The 19,455-nt window shown below is 57.2% G+C and overlaps 6 protein-coding genes across 6 annotated transcripts; 1 reads left to right on the forward strand and 5 right to left on the reverse strand.

The window, feature by feature from the left end:
• Nucleotides 1–1,012: 1,012 nt before the first annotated feature.
• DL89DRAFT_210945 (kinase-like protein) lies at nucleotides 1,013–1,795 on the reverse strand (the record flags this gene model as incomplete). The annotated part of the gene is made up of 1 exon (XM_040884195.1): nucleotides 1,013–1,795. A coding segment is annotated over one exon (783 nt), but the record flags the coding sequence as incomplete, so codon positions are not given.
• A 2,206-nt stretch (nucleotides 1,796–4,001) lies between these two features.
• Nucleotides 4,002–6,487, reverse strand: DL89DRAFT_150929 (uncharacterized protein). Its single transcript, XM_040883531.1, has 6 exons — nucleotides 5,954–6,487; nucleotides 5,536–5,800; nucleotides 5,322–5,415; nucleotides 5,107–5,196; nucleotides 4,927–4,992; nucleotides 4,002–4,499 (listed from the first exon to the last, which is right to left on the reverse strand). The coding sequence occupies exons 1-6, from the start codon at nucleotides 6,345–6,347 to the stop codon at nucleotides 4,299–4,301; spliced, it is 1,110 nt and encodes a 369-aa protein (XP_040743659.1). The 5' UTR covers nucleotides 6,348–6,487; the 3' UTR covers nucleotides 4,002–4,298.
• Nucleotides 6,488–6,628: 141 nt separating this feature from the next.
• Nucleotides 6,629–7,171, forward strand: DL89DRAFT_292701 (uncharacterized protein; the record flags this gene model as incomplete). Its single annotated transcript, XM_040890334.1, has 1 exon — nucleotides 6,629–7,171. One exon carries the CDS (start codon nucleotides 6,629–6,631, stop codon nucleotides 7,169–7,171), a length of 543 nt encoding a protein of 180 aa, XP_040743660.1.
• Nucleotides 7,172–7,192: 21 nt separating this feature from the next.
• DL89DRAFT_150781 (peptidyl-prolyl cis-trans isomerase cyp15) lies at nucleotides 7,193–9,162 on the reverse strand. Its single transcript, XM_040883530.1, has one exon. It carries the CDS (start codon nucleotides 9,080–9,082, stop codon nucleotides 7,214–7,216), a length of 1,869 nt encoding a protein of 622 aa, XP_040743661.1. The 5' UTR covers nucleotides 9,083–9,162; the 3' UTR covers nucleotides 7,193–7,213.
• Nucleotides 9,163–9,355: 193 nt separating this feature from the next.
• DL89DRAFT_283636 (uncharacterized protein) lies at nucleotides 9,356–14,184 on the reverse strand. The gene is made up of 2 exons (XM_040889745.1): nucleotides 13,943–14,184; nucleotides 9,356–13,813 (listed from the first exon to the last, which is right to left on the reverse strand). Exon 2 carries the CDS (start codon nucleotides 13,789–13,791, stop codon nucleotides 9,406–9,408), a length of 4,386 nt encoding a protein of 1,461 aa, XP_040743662.1. The 5' UTR covers nucleotides 13,792–13,813; nucleotides 13,943–14,184; the 3' UTR covers nucleotides 9,356–9,405.
• Nucleotides 14,185–15,404: 1,220 nt separating this feature from the next.
• DL89DRAFT_267255 (3-isopropylmalate dehydrogenase) lies at nucleotides 15,405–19,007 on the reverse strand. Its single transcript, XM_040887419.1, has one exon. It carries the CDS (start codon nucleotides 18,860–18,862, stop codon nucleotides 15,581–15,583), a length of 3,282 nt encoding a protein of 1,093 aa, XP_040743663.1. The 5' UTR covers nucleotides 18,863–19,007; the 3' UTR covers nucleotides 15,405–15,580.
• Nucleotides 19,008–19,455: the final 448 nt, after the last annotated feature.

Below are 19,455 nucleotides of genomic sequence, written 5' to 3' on the forward strand. Positions count from 1 at the left end.
AGCCCTGCGGCAGCTTGGGAACCGGGTGCTGGTCTGACGGGTAATAGCTGGCAATGCGGCCCTTCTGCGGCGCCTGCCCATTGAGCGATGTCTGCGAGGGCGCCACGCTGAAGCGCTTAAGCGGCTGCTGGAAGAAGCTCATGCGCTTGCGGTTCTGGTCAGGCATCTGGGACTGCTGCATTGGCGGTATATCGTTGAGGATCTGCGACCGGCGATTTTTTAAGAACGGCATTGATTTGCGCACTTTGGCAAACAGCCTAGACGACCAGCTTGTGCGCTTGTCATCCTGCAGGAACGGCGACGACGACTCCAGATTGAGTGAGCTGCCCACCGAGATCTGCGCACTGCCAATGCTGCTCTTGCGCATTCTGGGTGGTCCGTACTGGCTAGTGGCACCGAATGATGGCGATTCGAGGGCAGCAGCCTGCATGGCGTTTGCCGATTCTTTGGGTGCCAGGAACGGGTTGGTCTGCGGTTGCTGCTGCTGCTGCTGCTGTTGCTGCGCCTGGTATGCGCCTGGCTGCGGTAATGATTTGCCCGGATTTCCGCTGCCGTGCTGTGGCTGCTGCTGCGCGTCACCACTAAACGAGGGCCCATTTGGTGTGCGCCCTGTTGGGCTCGATGAGTCCCCACCAGAGTACCCAGGAACATAGCTGTGGCGGCTGCGCGATGTGGGCCGAGATGTGTCGACAGCAATACCTGGCGCTGTCGATGTGCCGGGGCTGCCGCTCCCGTACGCCGAGTCGTTGCTAACTCCTGCGGGTGTCGCGGTGGTGGGCGCCGTGGCGTTGCTCTTGCGCGACTGCTTTGTGATCTTGCGCCGACGAGACTCCTCAATCAGATGGTAGATGCACACCATGGGTGTCAGCGCTGTGTCGCTGTGGGCCAGCGCCCGGACCACGTCCTCGGTCTTGTAGTTGTACACAGTCATCTTCTTTAGCGAGAGCTCGTTGGGCTGCAGCACAACGCTGGGCCGCTGAGGCAGGTGATTGTTGACAGTGCCCTCTGCATCCTTGTTCGTCCAGGGGTGCTCGACAATGCCCTTCATCGAGATCCGCTGGGCCGGGCGCACGGTCAGCATCTGCTGGAGCAGGTCCTGGGCGTCCTTGCTCAGGAATGGCGGTGTGGTGAAGCGGCCGCGCGAAATTTTGTCGTAGATCTCCTTCAGGTTCTCGCCCTCGAACGGGGTGCGGCCGCAGAGCATAAAGAACAGAATCACGCCCATACTCCAGATATCGACCTCGGGTCCAGTGTATTTGATGCCGTTGACCATCTCGGGCGCAGCGTAGAATGGTGACCCGCAGAATGTTTCGAGCTGTTTGTCCCAATTGAATGTGTTGGCAAAGCCGTAGTCGATAATGCGTATCCGGTTCTCGCTATCCAGCATCACGTTCTCCAGCTTCAGGTCGCGGTGGATGATGCAGTTGCGGTGCGTGTAGTCCATGGCGCTGACAATCTGACGGAAGAACACGCGGGCTTCATTCTCGTGCAGTCGCCCGCGCTTGCGGATGTACTGCAGCAGCTCGCCGCCGCTGTTGTGCTCCATCACGATCATGGTGAACTTTGCCGTCTGCACAACGTCGTAGAGGCGCACAATGTGCGGGTGGTAAAGCAGCGACAGTAGCTTGATCTCGCGCTCGACGCGGATGTTGTGCTTGTCGGGGCTGCCACCCTGCGGCGACTTGGGCTTGATGAATTTGAGCGCGAATTTTTGCTTGGTCGTGCGGTGCTCAGCCATGCAGACCTTGCTGAACGTTCCCTTGCCGAGGGTCTGTTTGATGATGAAGTCACCAATGCGCTGCTCCTTTGGGCCGCTGCGGCTGCCCAGGTGCCGGCCCAGGTCGCGGCGCGATGAGCTGCTTTTGGGGGGGGCACCACCGGGCCGTAGCTGGTTCGACGCGGGCATGTTGGTATTCTGGTTTGCTGCTGCCGTAGTGGGGGTCTGTAGTTGTCCGTGGGCTGTCAATGGCCGGGCGTTGGTGGCGCCTATTGTCTCACGTCGCTGGCCGTTGCTCGCGTTGCGCGCGAGGTGGTATGGATCGGCTGCGTTGGCGCCGGCGTGGTCTGGAATGAATCTGTTTAACTGTACGGGAGCCAAGGAGCGACGCTTCTGCATATGATTCGCAGCGGCAATCTCGGGCGGCTCGGAGTGCTGATACTAGAATATGCAAAAACAATGGGGGATGAAAATTAGCAGAGGGGAGAAAGCAGCGGCACTGAAAATAGGATGAGGATTGGGTTTCCGTTGGCACCGAAAAGGCGACGACGTGTATGAGATAATGGCGGTCAATCGCTTCGTTTGGAGCAAATGGGGAAGGTGTGTTGTTGTGTGCGTGTGTAGAAAGGAGCAAAAACAAATTGGTGCTATGAATTGCGCTGGTGCTGGAAATGCAGCAATCGGAGAAAAGAAGCATGGAGCACTGGGTATTAAGAAGGCCGACCGGTTGGGAATAAAAATCGCTCGGTTGGCTTACACAAAACCCCAGGCTAGGTAAAGCAAATGAAGCACAGCAGTTTGGGCCTGGGGGTGCGCATACAGCTGTGGAAAGTGGGTGTGTAGAATAGAGCGGCACGATGCGCCCCGCAAGTCCGGGCAGCAGAGTGACGTGCCTGGTTGCGGGCTAGAATGGTGGGCATATTAATCGGCAATTATATCGACAGCCAGGACCGAGAGCGCCATAAACCACGAGGGGGCCGGCCTGCCAACAGCAGGCAGCAAGAGCGGGGCATCTAGCAACAACAGCAACAGCAGGGTGTAGCTTACAGCGGTGAATGCAATGGCGCCTTCGCCCAGATAAGTGGAGAGCAGAAAATAATTGCAGGGCAGAGAAGGGTCAGCTAAGGAGAAGGAGGAAGAGCGAACGAGGCTGCCTGGTTCTGAATGCTCCTCACCATGAAGGCACCATGTGGTCGGGTGCTACCCGCTCGGTTTTTGGGGACAACATGGGTCAGGCCAACAAAGGCGATGAAAAATAAAAGCGCCAGCTCGGGTGCGAATCAGTTGGGCTTTTTGGCCCAAATAATCCAGTCTGGCATATAAATAGAAGTCCCAGTTCCATGAAGTAACAAGTCAGCCAAATAGACGGGGATATAGTGGAGAGCGCGTTCCAGTGAATGCGGGCCAAGAATGGATGCCGCTGGTTCCGTGTACTATACTTGATCGCTTGCAATGCACGAATGCGAAACGCTACTTACGCTACTCTTTGGTCGGATGCCAGCGGTTGTGGTCATTATCGAATCGTCCTGCGGAATGGATGAATGCTGATGCCGGTGCTGGTGCTGGTGCGTGAAAAGGTAGATGAATATTAAGGTAGGGTGGGTAAGGAACAGAAGAAAAAGGGACGCGCTGGTGCCGCTTGAATGGCAGGCTAAATGCCTAATTTGGAAGGTCAAGGGATAAACAAGGTGTGCAGGAATAGGTCTGGGCGGACAGAAAACTGCGCTCGACGAGTTTCAGCGTGAGTGGGAGGGTGTGAGAAAAGTACAAATACGTAGTAATATCAATGATGGAGGGGAGTAAAAAGCAAGCAATGTCTCAGAAATAATAAAAGAGTTATTAAAAGGAAAACTTGAAGAAGCAAGCCGTGAGCGAGCAAGAGAACGAGGAAGAGATTGGCAGGTGCGCCTGTCTGGCGCACGACGGTTTCTTTGTGAGGACAATGCGTGATGTAGTTTCGGGGAGATTTGGATGCTCGGCCAAAAAATGCGAGAAGGCTGTTTTGCCGATCAGAAAAGGTCGAGTTACTGAATGCTCAGGCCGGCGGGCGAGGAGACGGGGGAGCGCGGAGCGAGGAAAGGGAGCGTGGCTAAAGTCGAAGAACAAGCGGAATCCAAGAGCGGAATCCCCCTGCCCCTGCCTTTTATATCCAGTGCAGAGGAAAGCCCCCGACGCTGCCCGCTGACGGCGGCAAGTACGCACCCGCACATGCTAGAGTCGGCCTATGGCTGATGATCCTGCTCTATGCCCTGCAATCCACTCTACGCCGTCCCCTGGCTGCACCGCGCAATGCGTGGCCAAGCGGCAGTTCCTTTTTCTTTTGCAACACGCATATATTGATGTGATTGTGTACCAGGGGACAATGACCGCACCTTGTTGAGAAAAAACAGGTGGGGAAGCAGCATATATGCTGCTTACTCCGCGTTCGCGATTGACTTTGCCACTATGGCCAAAGGACAAACAGACCCATTGCCACTGTGTCTCCGGGCAGTGGTGGGCTATTCGCAGATGCGTCATGCCCCCATATGCATCACATATGTACATTGGTGTCGATTATCGCATTGCTACCCCGAGCAAAAAATTACGGAGCCTCTTGCGACTCCAGCCATTCAGCGTACTTGTCCATCCGCTCTTGATCCTCGTTGCTGCCATTGCCATTGTCGTGGTCATCGTGCCCGTCATCGTCTGCTGCCGCCCTCTTTGCCGAGCTTTTGTAGCGCGTGTGCCCGTCGTAGATCGCTGCTTCGACCTGACGGCCCGCAAAGAACCGGCCGTTCATCGTCTAGGTCAGTCGGGATTGCAAAGCAAAAGGGGGAGAAGGTATTTGTCAGATACTGCGCTGGAAAGAAAATAAACCCGCCTGGCCCTCCAAACGTTCGTGGTAATGCACAGCAGTAGGCTTAGCAGCAGTAACCCAAACTGCTGTTTGCTTTTTAACCCGCCAACCATCAAACACACGTCCCTTTCCCCAAGCCAGGTTATCGCTTGGTATCTACTGATGTGCGATTCGGATGCCTCCCCCAAAGACAGTTCCCATTTCCCAAGATATCGCCACCAGGTGGCAACCCGTCCCTACTCTGGCTTTTACTACACAGGGCTCCAATCTGCGCAATTGCAGTCTGGCAGCACCTGTTTTTGCTGGGCTATTATGCAACGGTGGTGCAGGCGGGGTGAATCAGGATATAAATAGAAGCCGGCAATATACTTACTTTGACACAGGCCTTGGCCGACAGCTCATCCTTGAACTTAACCGAGATCACGCCCTCTTCGGATTTCTAAAGCGCACAAGGAGTAGCCCCGGGCCAAAATGGGGGGGGTTAAAACTCAATTAATGCATGTGTGCCATGTTGGGTATATATACCCAATTGTGCTCGGACTCCATTACTTACATCGTAGACCTTGACACTCGACACCGTGCCCAGCTTCTCACACTCCTCGCGGACATCTTCCGCCAAGTCCAGCAGTAGCGTCACGTCCTCCTACCCATGTGAGTGGAAATTTAGCCGCAGCAAATATATTGCCCAGCGCACGCAGCCACAGAAACTCCGCTGGCTGTGGCAGCCGTTGGGCTTTGTGCACAAAGGCCATCCACGAATGGGCTTACCTCCAACTCCTGTACCGTGAACATGTGCTTGAGAATCACCGTGCGCTTGTACCGCTCTGCGATCTCTTCGCCGCCCTCGTACCAATCGAGTTTTCTAGCACGAAAGAGAGTTGCAGCCAAAAAAAAAAAAACTGGATGGTCGTAAGTGCCACACAGGGGATCATGGGATGATTTGCATCTGCAGCACATTTGCCGAGCACTGCCGCCACTGTACCTTTCGAGCTTGCTTAGCTTCTTCTGCACCAGCTTTGGATCCAGTCGTGGCCGCTTTGGCGCCTCCTTCGCACCATCGTCCTCAGCATCGCGCTCCTTGAACTGTGCTGGTTCGATGTGGATCCGCTCAGTGTCTGTAAGCCGGAAAGGCGAATCGTCCAGAATCTCCACCGCCAACTCCACCGATGCCGCCTTGAAGTACGTGACCAAGCCGTCTCCCTTCAGCTCGCCCCCCTTGGTCCGATACAGCTTCACACGAGGCTCGTCTAATTGTGCTTACTTTAACATAGCTGCACTGGCAATGGACTATATGGATGGAATCGCCATGCACACGGATCTATCTTGTTTCCATATCGGTATATCGCCGATGACCTAGCGTTGCCAAGCACACACATTAACGTAAAAGAACAGCAACTTACTTGTCAGCAAATCCGGCAGGATCGCTCCGCACTGCGCAAAGAACTCGGCCACCTCTTTCTCAGTCGTGTCCTTTGGCAGACCCGACACGTACACTGTAGTGTTCTCACGTCTCGCTCGGGCTGGCCTCTCAGTTTTCCGCTTTTTGCCCCTGTCCGCTGCCGGCTCAGCTTCTTCGGCTTTCCCGTATGCCGACTGCTGCTGTTCGACAAGCTGCGCGTTCCATACTGGGAACCACGCGCTGTTGTCCTCGCTGTACTCGTACTCCATGCCGTCGGAAGGGTCGGTGAAAATGTATTTTTCAGTCTCGGCCACCTGCCGCACCCGCGCATCGGCGCCAAAGTCTGCGCGCTTCGGAAACTTTGGCACAGCTCCTCCAGTATCCTTCGATGACATGGTTTCAGATAGAGTGACGGTGAAATGGTGCAGGATACTGTGTGGAGAATACGTGGTCCCTGGGCATCACTGCCAGCCGCTGCTCCTGGGTGTATTCCTGAGCAGGCCAGCGCCAGCAGTATGGCAGGGCCGCATGCATCCAATCACAGGGCAGTGTTTACTCTTCTCACTTTCACCAATGGTAGCTGAAAGCTCGAAGCGCTTTTTTTCCTTTTCCTTTTCCTTTTCCTTTGCCTAGCTCCACGCTGATTCTCAATCGCACCTCTTCAATTGCATGCAAAATGGCCGACAAAGACATCGAAATGACCGACACCAAGCCGCAGGTACCCGACAGCGTACGCTACCGCAAGCTGCTCTCGGTCCTCGACCGCTCGCTCTCCTCAGTGGTCGACACATTCCGGCTTGAGGACCTGCAAGAAATCTTCCCGCAGCTGGCCAAAGAAATTCCAACCAAGCTCGCCGACAGCCACGAACAGATCAGCTCGTACCTGCGCAACTCCGCCAATGGGGACTTCCAGGCGATTCTGATGCAGTACGCGATGGCGAGCAAGCTGGCAGACCTCGACAGCCTGGTCGCTGATGCGGCGAAGCGGTGGGACGCGGGAGTGGAGCCTGTCGCGGACTTGTCGCCAGAGGCTGTCAACAGGTCGAGGGCAAAGGCGATCAAGAAGCGGGAGCTGGAGCGTTTGAAGGCAAAGCTGGCAGGAATGGAGACAGAGAACAGGGCAGCGATTGAGCACTTGGAGCAGCAGCGCAGGGTGCTGGCGCAGGAGCAAAAGAAGCTGGAGGCGTCCATGGAGCTGGCAGACAAGATATCCGCGTAGCTTTCTTTTGGAATACGATCTTAATTTGTAACATAAAAAGACTCAGTCATAGTTGATCTGGATGTTCATGATGCTGATGTCGTCGAACGGTTTGTCGTTCTTGTCGGTCTTGGCCTCTTCAATTTGGTGCACGACGTCGGTGCCCTTGGTGACCCTCCCAAACACCGTGTGCTTGTCATCGAGCCACGGCGCTTCCTCGACTGTGGTTATAAAGAACTGGGACCCATTGGTGCTGGGGCCCGAGTTTGCCATGCTGACCGTGAACGGCTTGTCGTGTCTTAGCATCGGCGTGAACTCATCCTCGAAGCTGCTGCCCCAGATCGACTCACCGCCGGTGCCGTCTCCAAGCGGGTCGCCGGTCTGGACCATGAACCGCTTGATCACACGGTGGAAAATGACACTGTTGTAGTATCCGTCTTTGGCGTGCGTCGCAAAGTTCTCCACGGCCTTGGGCGCGTACTCGGGGAAAAGACGCATGTGGATGTCGCCGAGGGTTGTCCGGATGACTGCAGACTTTGCAGCCTTCTGCTGCTTGTTGCGTGCCGCCGATTCGATCGCCAGCGAGGCTTCTTCGCGTGTTGGCCGCTCATTGAACACATCGCGCGAGTCATAGTCAGGCTCGCCGCGAGTGAACATAAAAAACCGATTGCGCTTGAACGCTGTGCAGAACAGCGTCGGGTCTCCAATGGTATCCCTTTTGCTGCCGCCTGGGTTGGATGCCGCCACCAGGTCGACTCGTGATGCTAATGGCTCGTGTGTTCCTTGGATCAGTGCCATGTTGACAAACCGGTGCGGCTCCGATTTCCCCAGAACTGCTGCCACCCGGTTAGTTGCCAGATCCACGATCTTTATCCCCAGCAAGGAGCCATAGATTATGAAGCGGCTGCTCTCGTCAAACACTGCATTCATGTGCCGTCCGGCTTCAGACTTGAGCACCTCGTTCTCGACAGCCATGCGCCGGCCAAACTCCATTCCGTCCAATTTGAATCTGTCATCACCACCGCCTTCGCTCTGCACCTTGCTGGCTGCTGCTATTGACTCGTCATATGTTCGGTACAGCTTGCCAGTACTGAATCGGAATACACGCACGATTGCATCGTCAGTGCTTGTGCAGGCGAAAAGCTCAAAATCGGGCGAGAACGTCAGGCTGTTGGGCGTACACTTGCGTTTCTTGAACTCATATAGATTGGTTTGCGACTTGAGCTCGAACTCAACGAGCGCCGGCAACGTGTGCGGCTCCTCGACCGTCCAGTACTCTACCATACCGCCTGTATCCACAGACACCACACACTCGGCCACCGGGTTGTACGCCATCAGGCTGACTGGCTTGCGGTGCACGCCCTTCACAATTCGCTTAGGCTCCGGCCCCGCATACGGATCATATATGTAAATGTTCGGGCTGTCGCTGTCCGATACAGCAATGCACGTCGACTGGTCCAGCGGGTCCCTGATCCAGCACAGCGCCAGTGGCATGCAGTCCACAGAAATAATCCCGATCATGTCAAAATTCACCACATCGAACACCTTGACTTGCCGATCGGTCGATGCCGTGGCAAACATCTTGCCGTCCACCGAAGCCGAAACTGCCACTGCCGCCTCCATGTGCGCGCGGAAGTGCTTGACAAATTCGATCCCCTTGTCAGAGCTCTTCTTCCAAAACTTCACATGCCCGTCGACGGATGTTGTTATGACAAAGTCCGTTGCAGTCACGACAACATGGTCCAGTGCGTCGCGATGCATGTATGACCGTTCGTACATCTCGGAGTTCGGCAGATGGCGCAGTAGTTCAGCATCCTGGGGTCGGGGTGCCACGCGCCGCTTTGACGCAGGCGGGGGCGAGTTACGAGAGCCCGATCCGTCATTGGAACTGTCTGTCGAGTCGCGTGTGCGCTTCTTTGAGCTGTCCACCATGGTTGCAAGAAAGTGTGGCGAGAGTTTGAACCAGAGGGGAATCCTAGAGCAGCAACCGAAACAATTGCCGCTATTTTGTGGCTACTTTTCCGATGCACTACTTTATTATCTACATCGTGAGTTATGGTCAAGGTGGCGGTGATATCGCACGAACGTGAAGCTTGGCCAATACCCCAATCTATTAAGGGCAACGAAGACGTGTGACCTATACCACGAGTGCGAAAGTGCTGCAATGTTGGATGTAGTATATTACGCCTAAGGCAAGTGTTTCAACGAGCCATATAATAACTGTCATGATCAGTGGTAAACATAGCAGCAGATCTTTATTCTATCTTGTGGCTATTGACAGTTCCTTGCACTCCTTCGTGGGCAAACGCGATCCTCAAACTCGCCTTCTGCAGCCTCTCCTGAAGCACACCTTCAACTACCAGCGGCAGCCATTTCTTGGCTACGTCATCCAGACTCCGGAGCTCCGCAGCCCATGCAATCTCGCGCTCCTTATGTACCTGGCGGCGCTCACGCATCACCTGAAGCTCGTCGTCAGTCCGCGCTTGCTCGGCCAGAGGATACGCAGAAAAAGTGCAGAGCTCGGCGCCTAATTCGCTGTCGATGTTTAGCAGGCAGTCAAGGGCGATGCGGCGGTCGCGCTCGGCCATTAGGAGCTTGCGCACAACGTCGATTTGCCGCAGAAGCAGGTTGGTCATGTACCAGGGAAGCTCGAGGCTCCGGTACCGATATGCTGTCGAGGGACCGGCAGGAGGACCGGCAGGCTCTACCAGAGACAGGATGCGAGTGAGCTCAGCGTACTTGCGACCAAGCAGCATGCACGAAAGATACTCGCACATATGGATGTTGTTGAAGTTGAAGCCAGCCGTCTCGAGATGGTTCCATTGCCGCATGATAATGTCTGCAATGCTCTGCGCCGTCTCCTGCGTACTGCTATCATGGTCAATTGCGGATTCTGGCTTATTTTCTGGCTGTTTCTCGGCCTCACCTACCGGCCGTTCAGCCTCAGACTTGCTATCCAGGGCTACCGCTGCCTCTACAACCTCGGTCTTGTCGACTCCCTCGGGCAGCCAATAGCCAAAATCCGTGAATGCCTCTACTGGATTGAATGCAACATGGGGGACGGTATACCGGTGCTTCACGAAGAACTTGTATGCGTGGCTGATGAGCTGGTCCAGCTCGTTCTCGATGCTACTGACAATCTGCGCCCGATAAGCCATGTTCGCCATATACTTGCGCACATTAGCCGGTCCAGTATCCACATCGTAGACGCCTGGCTGATACAGCTTCATCCGGTGGCGCTCGTCAAGCACAGCCTTCATCTGCTCCGGGTACAGGGGCTCGAAGAAATACTGCACTAGCGTCTGCCTCTTCTTCAAAGCGCGCTGGGCGCCAATCGATTTGCCCGCTGTGCGCAGCAGCAACGTCCAGGCGGGCTGATGGAACTGTGCTGTGTAGCTCAAAGACTTTGACAGAATGCCACCGCGACGCGGGTTCCACCGTGCGATGGGGAAGTTCTGGATGAACCGGTCCCAGGTCGCCAGCGCGCGCAGCGGCCGGTGTCCGCGACAGTACACTTTCAGCATCGCAATGTAGATGATGGGGTCCAGGTTGTAGAAGCTGCGCGAGCGCATCTCCTCCATGCGCTGGTCTGCCCCTGTCTCCGCCATATCGAGCAGCTCGGGCCAGTCGGACCGGCCTGGGTCCTCAGTGTAAATTTCCAGCGGGTCCTCGCCATTGGCTGTGCGCCCAGCCAGCGACTCACGCTGCTTCTGCGCCCATTCCTGCTCCTGCGCGACTTGGTTGAACACAAGCTCGGCGCTGCCCACACGTCTAGCCACCCCAAAGGCGCAGATCAGGATGGTGTAGATTACGAGATCGGGTGCGATTCCAACACGTATCATCTCGTTGAACACGCGCGTGCAGTTGTCAACGTCCTTGGACAGCGCATACGAGTGCATCAGGATCGCAAATGTATAAACATCAGGCTTGACACCCAGACGCAGCATCGACTCGTACATGTGCATTGCCCTGCGCCCGTCGCCATGGTGCAGGTGGCCGATGATCAAGTAGTTGAACGGCCGTGCTGGGATCTTGCTCGTTGGCAGAAGCGTGTTGTCGAGCAGATAGCGCAGCTCAGCCTGCGCCTGCTCCAGATTGCCGCCAGCGACATGTGCCTCGATAATGGCAATGTTGAGGTTGAGCCCGGGCCGCACCATGCTATGCGGCTTGCGCAGGTTGTCGATGATTGACACTGCGCGGTCCACCCAGCCATTGTACGCGTACGCCTGCACCAGCAGGGTGTAATGCTTCTGCGTTGGGAACTGGCCCATCTCCAGCAGCTCGTCAAATGCAGCTTGCACACCTACTACGTCGCCGTGATTGACCAGCGTGCGCATCCACTGGGCGTACAGAGGCAATGACAGCGGCTGCTGCAAGGTCTCTCGCACGTACGCGTGAATGGTGTCGAACAGATCAAGAGCTTGCTCGCGCAGTGTCGCCTGCATTATCTGCTCAAGCATCGGGTATTGCGGCACAATGCCCTTGCTCGCCATCTCCCTCATCACCCGTATCACACCTGGCAGATTCTTCGCCTTGATGTGTGTCTTGAGCATCAGCGCATATGTCTCCAGTGTTCCAGGGAAGTCCTGTCCGTAGGCCACCTGCGTTTCACCAACTGTCTCGCTGCTCGGAATGTGTGCCTCCGATTCTGCTTCTCCGGCCTCCTTGTGGCCTGTAAGCCTATCCATTAGCCGCTTCACCATTGCATCAATTGTTGCCGAATCACTTGGCTCCGAGTACACCTGCAGCAGCGCCCTTGCCAGCTTCTCCACTGGGACCCTGTCGCCATATGAACGATCCCAGCTGCGGAGCAACATCAGTGCCTCAGACTCCCGGCCCCCACGTATGTAGTACTGCAACAGCGGTGCAATGCACTCGATATCAGCCTGCAGCCCGTTTGTCTGCTTGCGGATATTCTCCCGGTATCTGACCTTTGCTGATGACGACATGTGCACCCCATGGTCCTGGTTCTGACTGAGCACCATTGCATGGCGGCGAACAAGCAGGTCACGGGCAATCAAAAACACGCGCTGGATCTGCCCGTTTTCGGCATAGAGCTTCGCCAGCTGCCCGTATGTGGTATCCTCAGGCACCACGCCCTCATCGACCATCTCCTTGAACAGGTGCTCGGAGAGCTTCTCGTTCTTGAGCCGCACAGCACCGCCGATCAGATGTGCGTAGACGACCGGATCGGGCTTTGCCCGTAGTGGGAGCTGCGCTGCAGCCATTCCTTGCCGCATCGCATCTTCACGCGACAGAGACATGGTGTCGAAAGAGGTGGCAGCCTCCAGGGCGGATGCTACATACATGATCTGCACCTTTAGTTCCCAGGGAATATGATCGGCCGAATATGGCGCTTTTGGCATGTCCTCGCCGCGGTCCGGCAAGCACCGGCTAATGCGCATCACCCAGACCGCCTGCTCAACACACGCCTGGCGCACTAGCAATCGCACAAGGTCGCGTGTCAGTGTGGTCGGCGGCCGTGCGCCGCGACTCAGAAACTCGATCCATGTTTTGACAAAGTACGGCCTGTCGCGCTGCCGTGTCAGCACTTCGCTGACGATTTCCCAGGTCTGCTTGTTGGGCATCAGGTGGCGGGCAACCCGGTACGGCACCTGCGTCGACGTCTCGAGCATCCGGCTCAGTACCTCCATTACTCCACGAACGTGGTATATCTGCGCAAACCCTAGCATCGCCATATGATACAGTGTCCGGGAGACAGGAAGTGGCTTCCGCTCCTTGCCAGCTTCCTGCCGCTGTCGCCGCTTCTGCCGCTCCTCAATGACCAGCAGCTGCACGCGGTCAAGTTCGCCGCCGCTCTTCAGATTCTCGATATTCGCCTGCTCTGCCTTGAGGATGTCGCTCTCGATACTTTTCTCTCCACTCGCGTCTCTGGCGTTCGTCTCGCGTTTCTGCTGTTCGTTCAAAAGCGATTGCTCGATGCGCTCAATCTCGGCCTCTGACGGAATAACGTCGGTGGACAGCAGATATTTTCCGCGCCGTTTTCGCACCGACGCCAAGAACGGTGCAATGTCTGAAGTATCGACCAGATCGTCCAGCAGCTTCAATGCATCCTTCTCTCTTCCAGCCTCCTGCGCCAGCGCCCGAACCAAACACGCATAGTCGTCGATGCTGGGTGTGAAACCAAGGTCTGAATAGTTGCCAAGCAGCTCTAGTACAATCGCTGATACCAGGTCCTCCGACCGCACGCTTCTAATCGATCGGTCATTAACAACACTAGACAGCACCCGCTGCATGGCGCGGACTGTCAGATACCGATGCAGGTTCTGGCTGCGCAATGTCTGATACAGGGAGTATATGTGCTGGCCAGTTGATGTCTGGCGTTGAAGCACGTCGCTGAACCGCCGCAATGCGTGCTGCTGGGTGGGCGGCAGGAGCTGGTAGAACTTTGTCAGAAACGGGCTGTCGCCACGCAAAAGCAGCTTCTCCAATTCCCCGCTCCTTCTGCTCTCTCGTGCATCCTTATGCTGATCTACTCGCGAACATGTCGAAAAGCTGTGCCGTGGAGCCGATCTGATCCGACATGCATACGCGGGCTGCTGGAATATGCACTGAAGTGGCCACCGCTGTTGTGCCCTTCGCCTGAGGGCCACGGCTGCCTTTTGTGTGTACCGCAGCATATACCGGCCGGATGAGAGTACTCTACAAATATCAACTTGTGTCCGAGAAAGATGCAGGCTTAGCGTCAGACCAAGATTGCTTGCGCAGATCGCGGCTCCAGAGTTTCACGAGGATCACAGGATCGGGCTTTTGGCTGGAGACCGTGCTTACCTTCTTTGCGTTCCTCTGGTCTATGCAGACTTTATCGCACAGTGCTGTCTGTGCAAAGACGCTAATTCAGTTCGAATTCACTACCGCGCAGTGGGCGCTCCCTCGTTTGCAGCTATTTTAAACCGCCGACAAATATGCAAGAGGCAGCCAAATACAGATACGGTATGGGTATCGTTTCGCGCAAAACGCTTCCGGGTCTGGCAAAAAGAAACTGTGTTGGTAAATGAGCAGCGGTATGTAGAAATGCGAAAGCTAAGGTACGAGTCGCCGCATAATTTTTTGCTCTTTGCATCGCATCATTATCATTCAAAAAATCGGTGTTCATATAGATTTACTTTGGATCACAGGTGATTAAGAATTACTCCTCGGTCCGATGCGCCAGCCTACTGCGTGTTGCCGCCGCCGCTGCTGTTGTTCCGGTTGGCACCACCCATGAACTGCTGAGCCATGTTCATCAGATCGGGGTTGTTCATGAGGCCAGCAAGCGGGTTGGATCCCCCGGCGCCCCCAGCACCGGCTCCTCCGGCTCCTCCAGCACCACCCGGGCCGCCAAACTCACGCGCCATGTTCATGATATCTGGGTTGCTCATCATCTCCGACATACTCGGCATCTGCCCGTTGCTGCGGTAGTTCTCGGCCATGCGCGAAATCGCCGGGTTGCTCATCAGCCGCTCCAGCCCGCCGTTCGCCATCATGTTCTGCGCCATGCCCATCAGCGCCGGGTTGCTCATCAGCGACCCCAAATCAAACCCGCCCGGGCCACTGCCAGCGCCGCCGGCCGACCGCTCTGCAGGCTGCTCAACAGCGCTCTCCTCGGTGATCTTTCCCTTGGCCGTCGCCAGCGCGCTCTGCATAACCTTGTTCTCCGGATCCAGCTCCAGGCCCTTCGTGTATGCATCGACCGCCTCCTTGTACTCGCCCAGGCCGTAGTGCGCCAGCCCCAGCCGCGAATACCCCTTGCTGTACTTGGGGTCGACCTCCAGTGCCTTCTTGGCGTCGCTGACGGCGCTCGCGTGGTCGCCCGCCTGGCTGTGTGCCGCCGCGCGGTTCCCGTAGTACACAGCGTTGTTGTCCACTATCGCGATGGCCTCGGTGTACTTGGTGATGGCCTCGGCAAAGTTCTTCTGCACTACCAGCGCGTTGCCCTCGGCCTTCAGCGCCTCGGCGCGCTTCTTGTCGTCCTCGGACGGACCAGCCGGCGCAGCAGCAGCAGGCGCAGCAGGCTTCTCGGTGCTGGACAGCTTCGCCTGCGTGTTCAAGTACACATCAAAGACCTTGTCGAGCGTGATGGGCTTGATGGAGAGCTCCGGGGAGGCGTCTTCGAGCTCAAAGGCATCCACGATGCACTGCTTGGCCACCTCCAGGCTCTCGGCGCCATCGGACGACACGAGGCTCTCGCTGATAGCCTTGTCCAAGTAGTCAACGATGCTTGTGGCCAGGCGCTTGCGCTTCAATTCGGCGTCCATTTTAAAGAAAATTGTGTTTAGCTCGTAAAATTACTGAGGATGCAAAAGCAAGAAGCTCCTAGAACCCGGACTGCTGAAGGATGTACTGTCACCTCACCCACGGGCACGGGAGCACGTGCTGATTGGATACTGCATATATTTGGAAGTCGGAAGTCGAGAGAGAAAAAACAGGTTACCAGGCAAGCTGGTCCTTGGCCTCGGCATCGCCGCACGACGTGGGCTTACCGCAGGCGCCGGCGTTCTTGAGCACTGACTCAGGGTCAGCGGCAATGGCAGCGCGGAAGAGCAGGTTGCCGTACTTCTTGTACATCTCGGTGACACCGCCGCCCAGAATCAGACGCTCCTCCATGGTCGACAGCACGAAGCTGAAGGCCTTGCCGCCGCAGTAGATCTTGCGGTTCGGCAGGTCAATGGACACCTCGGCGCCCTCCTGCGCAAGCTCGTAGAACTTCTCGTCCTTGAGGACAATGCCCAGAAGAGCCATGTTCGGCTGGTTGCGCTGGTAGATGAAGGCGTACGACTTGGCAATGACAGCCTTGACGTTGGCGCCCTTGATGGCACGCGGAGCCTCCTCGCGCGACGAGCCGGAACCAAAGCCAATGCCAGCAACAATGATGTCGAAGCCCTGGGCGACCTTCTCGCGGAACTCGGGGCGGAAGTACTGGAAGCAGTGCGTACCGAGGTCCTCATCCGACACACCCGGCATGAACGGCGCGGGGATGATCGCGTCAGTGTCGATGTTGTCGCCGAAGCGCTGCACCTTGCCGGTGATCATGCTCGACTTGTCGATCGGCTCCGACTCGCCCTCCACGGCGGCGTTCGCCCCAGTGCCCTCGGTGTTGCGCGACTGGATGGTCTCGCCACGCGCCTCCTCCAGCACCGGGTTCGGCTCGGACACAACAATCTCCTCGCCCTTGTCCATCCACAGGTCCAGCATCTTCGCGTAGCGCTCGCGGTCGATCATGTCCAGCAGCTCGCGCGGGTTGGTCACCTTCATGGCGAATGATGACGCAGCAACCGTGGCCGCCGACGCAAGGTTAGCAATCGAGCCAGCGCCCATGCGGTTCTTGAAGTTACGGTTCTGCGAGCTGAGCCACACCTCGCCGTCGCCGGCCACGTCGGCCGCAATGCCGAGGCAGTACGAGCAGCCAGGGGCACCAACAATGAAGCCGGCGCGCTCGTACACGTCGACGAGACCCAGACGGCGCAGCTTCGCCAGAATCGGGACTGAGCCGGGGGTGACACGGCGGTTGGCGCCGGACACAGGCACCAGGCCCTTCTTGAGACCAGCCTCCAGCACCAGCGCACCGAGAATCAGGTCCTCCTCGGCCGTGGTACAGGCGCCGATGAAGCAGCCGTCCAGGTCCATCTTGACCTGGTCAACGTGCACTACATTGTCGGGGCTCGGGTGCAGAGCCACCAGCGAGTCGACCTGCGACAGATCAATGATATGCGACTCGGCGTACTGCGCGTCCTCGTCGGCACGGAAGAACAGCGACTGCTTCTTGTACTCGGGACTCTTGCGCTTGGCGATGTACGCGGCAGTGATCTCGTCAGCCTCAAAGACACCGGCAATGCCGCCAAACTCGGTGGCCATGTTGGCGCACGCGAACCGCGCATCACAGCTCATGTACTTCAGACCCGGGCCAGTGTACTCGACAGCGCGCTCGAACGCGACGGTGTTGCGCTTCAGCTGACGCAGCACGTCGAGGATGATGTCCTTGCCGCCAATACCGAACGGCGGGGCATTGACGAAGCGGATCTCCACCGTCTCAGGCACCTGCAGCCAGGTCTCACCTGTCACCAGCGGCATGACAACATCAGCGGCACCCATACCGATCGAGAGTGCGCCGACAGCACCGCCCGAGCATGTGTGCGAGTCGGCACCAATCACCAGCTGGCTGGGCTGGGCACGCTCGCGGTAGAACTCGGTGTGCAGGATGGTGTAGTTGGGGCGGTAGAAATCGACCAGGTGCGCCTCTTCAGCGAACGCAGCCGACGTCGAGAACAGGTCCTTCGGCTTGGGCTGGTTCATGATGCGCGGATCCACAGTGTGGTCCACTGCCAGCCAGAACCGGTCGTTACGGTTGATGCCCGGCCTGCCCATCGAGTTGTACGTCTTGTCCATGCCCTTCCACGTGATCTCAGACGCGATCGTCCAGTCAACGCCCACGCACACCATGTCGCCAGGCTTGACGTCACCAGGCGCTGCCAGACCGATCGCATGGTGCGCGATGATCTTCTCGCACAGGGTCATGCCTCGACGACCTACGGGACGCTCCAGCAGCAGCGGGCGCTGCACCGCGCGGTCCTCGACGTTGAGACCCTCAGCGTACGGCGTCACCGCACGCACGACGGCGTCACCGATCTCGGCAGTCGATGCGCTGCCGCCCAGGTCCTTGGACCGGATGTTCCAGCCGTTGAGCTGGTCGTCGTCGAGCACGCGCCGCACAGCAAGCTCAATGATGTTGGCCTCGCGCTCCAGTCCGAACGAGTAGCGCAGCATCATGGCTGCACTGAGGATGGTGCCCACTGGGTTGGCGATACCCTGTCCAGCGATGTCGGGAGCAGAGCCGTGGATCGGCTCGTACAGTCCGCGGCACGGCTTGCCGGCCACGGGCACAGAGTTGAGCGACGCCGAGGGCAGCAGGCCCAGCGAACCGGGGATCACCGATGCCTCATCCGACAGGATGTCGCCAAACATGTTCTCGGTCAGCACAACGCCGTTCAGCGCGCGTGGGCTCTTGACCATCAGCATCGATGCCGAATCCACAAGGTGGTGCACCAGCTTGACCTTGGGGAACTCGCGGGTGATGACGTCGGTCACCACGCGGCGCCACAGACGCGACGTTGCCAGCACGTTGGCCTTGTCAATCGAGTGAATTGTCTGCGCCGGCCGCGATTTGGATGCCAGCACACCAGCCAGGCGCGCAATGCGCTCAACCTCGGGCACAGAGTACTCCATGGTGTCGTATGCCTTGCCCTCGCTGTCCTCCTCGCCACGCTTGCCAAAGTAGATTCCGCCCACCAGCTCGCGAAGCAGAGTGAACTCGGCTCCGCGCACCAGATCCTCCTTGAGCGGCGATGCGCTCATCAGCGTGTCAGCCGGGAAGCTCATCGGCCGGATGTTGGCGAACAGATCCAGCGATTTCCGCAGATCGAGCAGGCCCTGCTCGGGCCGCGGGCCGCCAGGAGTCGGCCACTGGGGCCCGCCAACCGCACCCAGCAGAATCGCGTCGGCGTTCTCGCACGCAACACGTGTCTCGTCGGGGAACGGTGACCCTGTTGCATCGATGGCGCTCCCGCCAAACCTGTGTTCGGAGAACTCGATCTTGGCTCCGCCGGTGCGCGAGCGGATGGAAGTGACAGCCTTGAGCACCTTGACGGCCTCAGCAGTGACCTCGGGTCCAACGCCGTCACCGGCCAGGACAACAACCTTGAATGTCTTTGACATGTTTTTTGTTTGAAGAGTCTTGGTGTGTTAGAAGGGGCAGTGTTTTGGAAAGAGAAGCAAAATGATTGCAAGTTTACTTTAAATACAGATGACGGAGAAGAAAAGCCGTAGTAAAGAATGAGATAAGATGAGTGGTTTTATATCAGCAAAGACAGTGCCTGCTTGAGGGCTTAGCGAAGTGGCCATCTTTTATAGATTGTTGGCAAAACTATTCCACCGAACGCGGACCGGGGTCCACCGCTGGGACAATGAGTCACTGTCAAGATCCACTAGGCTTTTCTTACATTTTGAAGTGCCGTCGGTGCAAAAGGCTCAAGATGACTCGTATTCTTGCCAGGAGCACGATGCTCACACCGACCGGGTACTTAAAGGACTCCACGTGACAATCAAAAGACTGAACAGGCGCTCCGTTGGGTCCAGACCACAGGCGATTGGCCAGCTGCTGCAGTAATCACCATCTCTTTCCTTCCTGGGTCGGCCGATCGCTCCCGCTGGTCTCAGAATCCTGAGGTAGAGTCCTTCTCGGCCCGGCTTGCTCCTGAGCCCGGATAATATGTTGTCCCGCACTGCCCGAACACCGCGTTAGGCTGTGC

This window comes from Linderina pennispora (assembly GCF_002104995.1).
Source record: "Linderina pennispora strain ATCC 12442 chromosome Unknown DL89scaffold_6, whole genome shotgun sequence".
NCBI lineage: Eukaryota > Fungi > Kickxellomycota > Kickxellomycetes > Kickxellales > Kickxellaceae > Linderina > Linderina pennispora.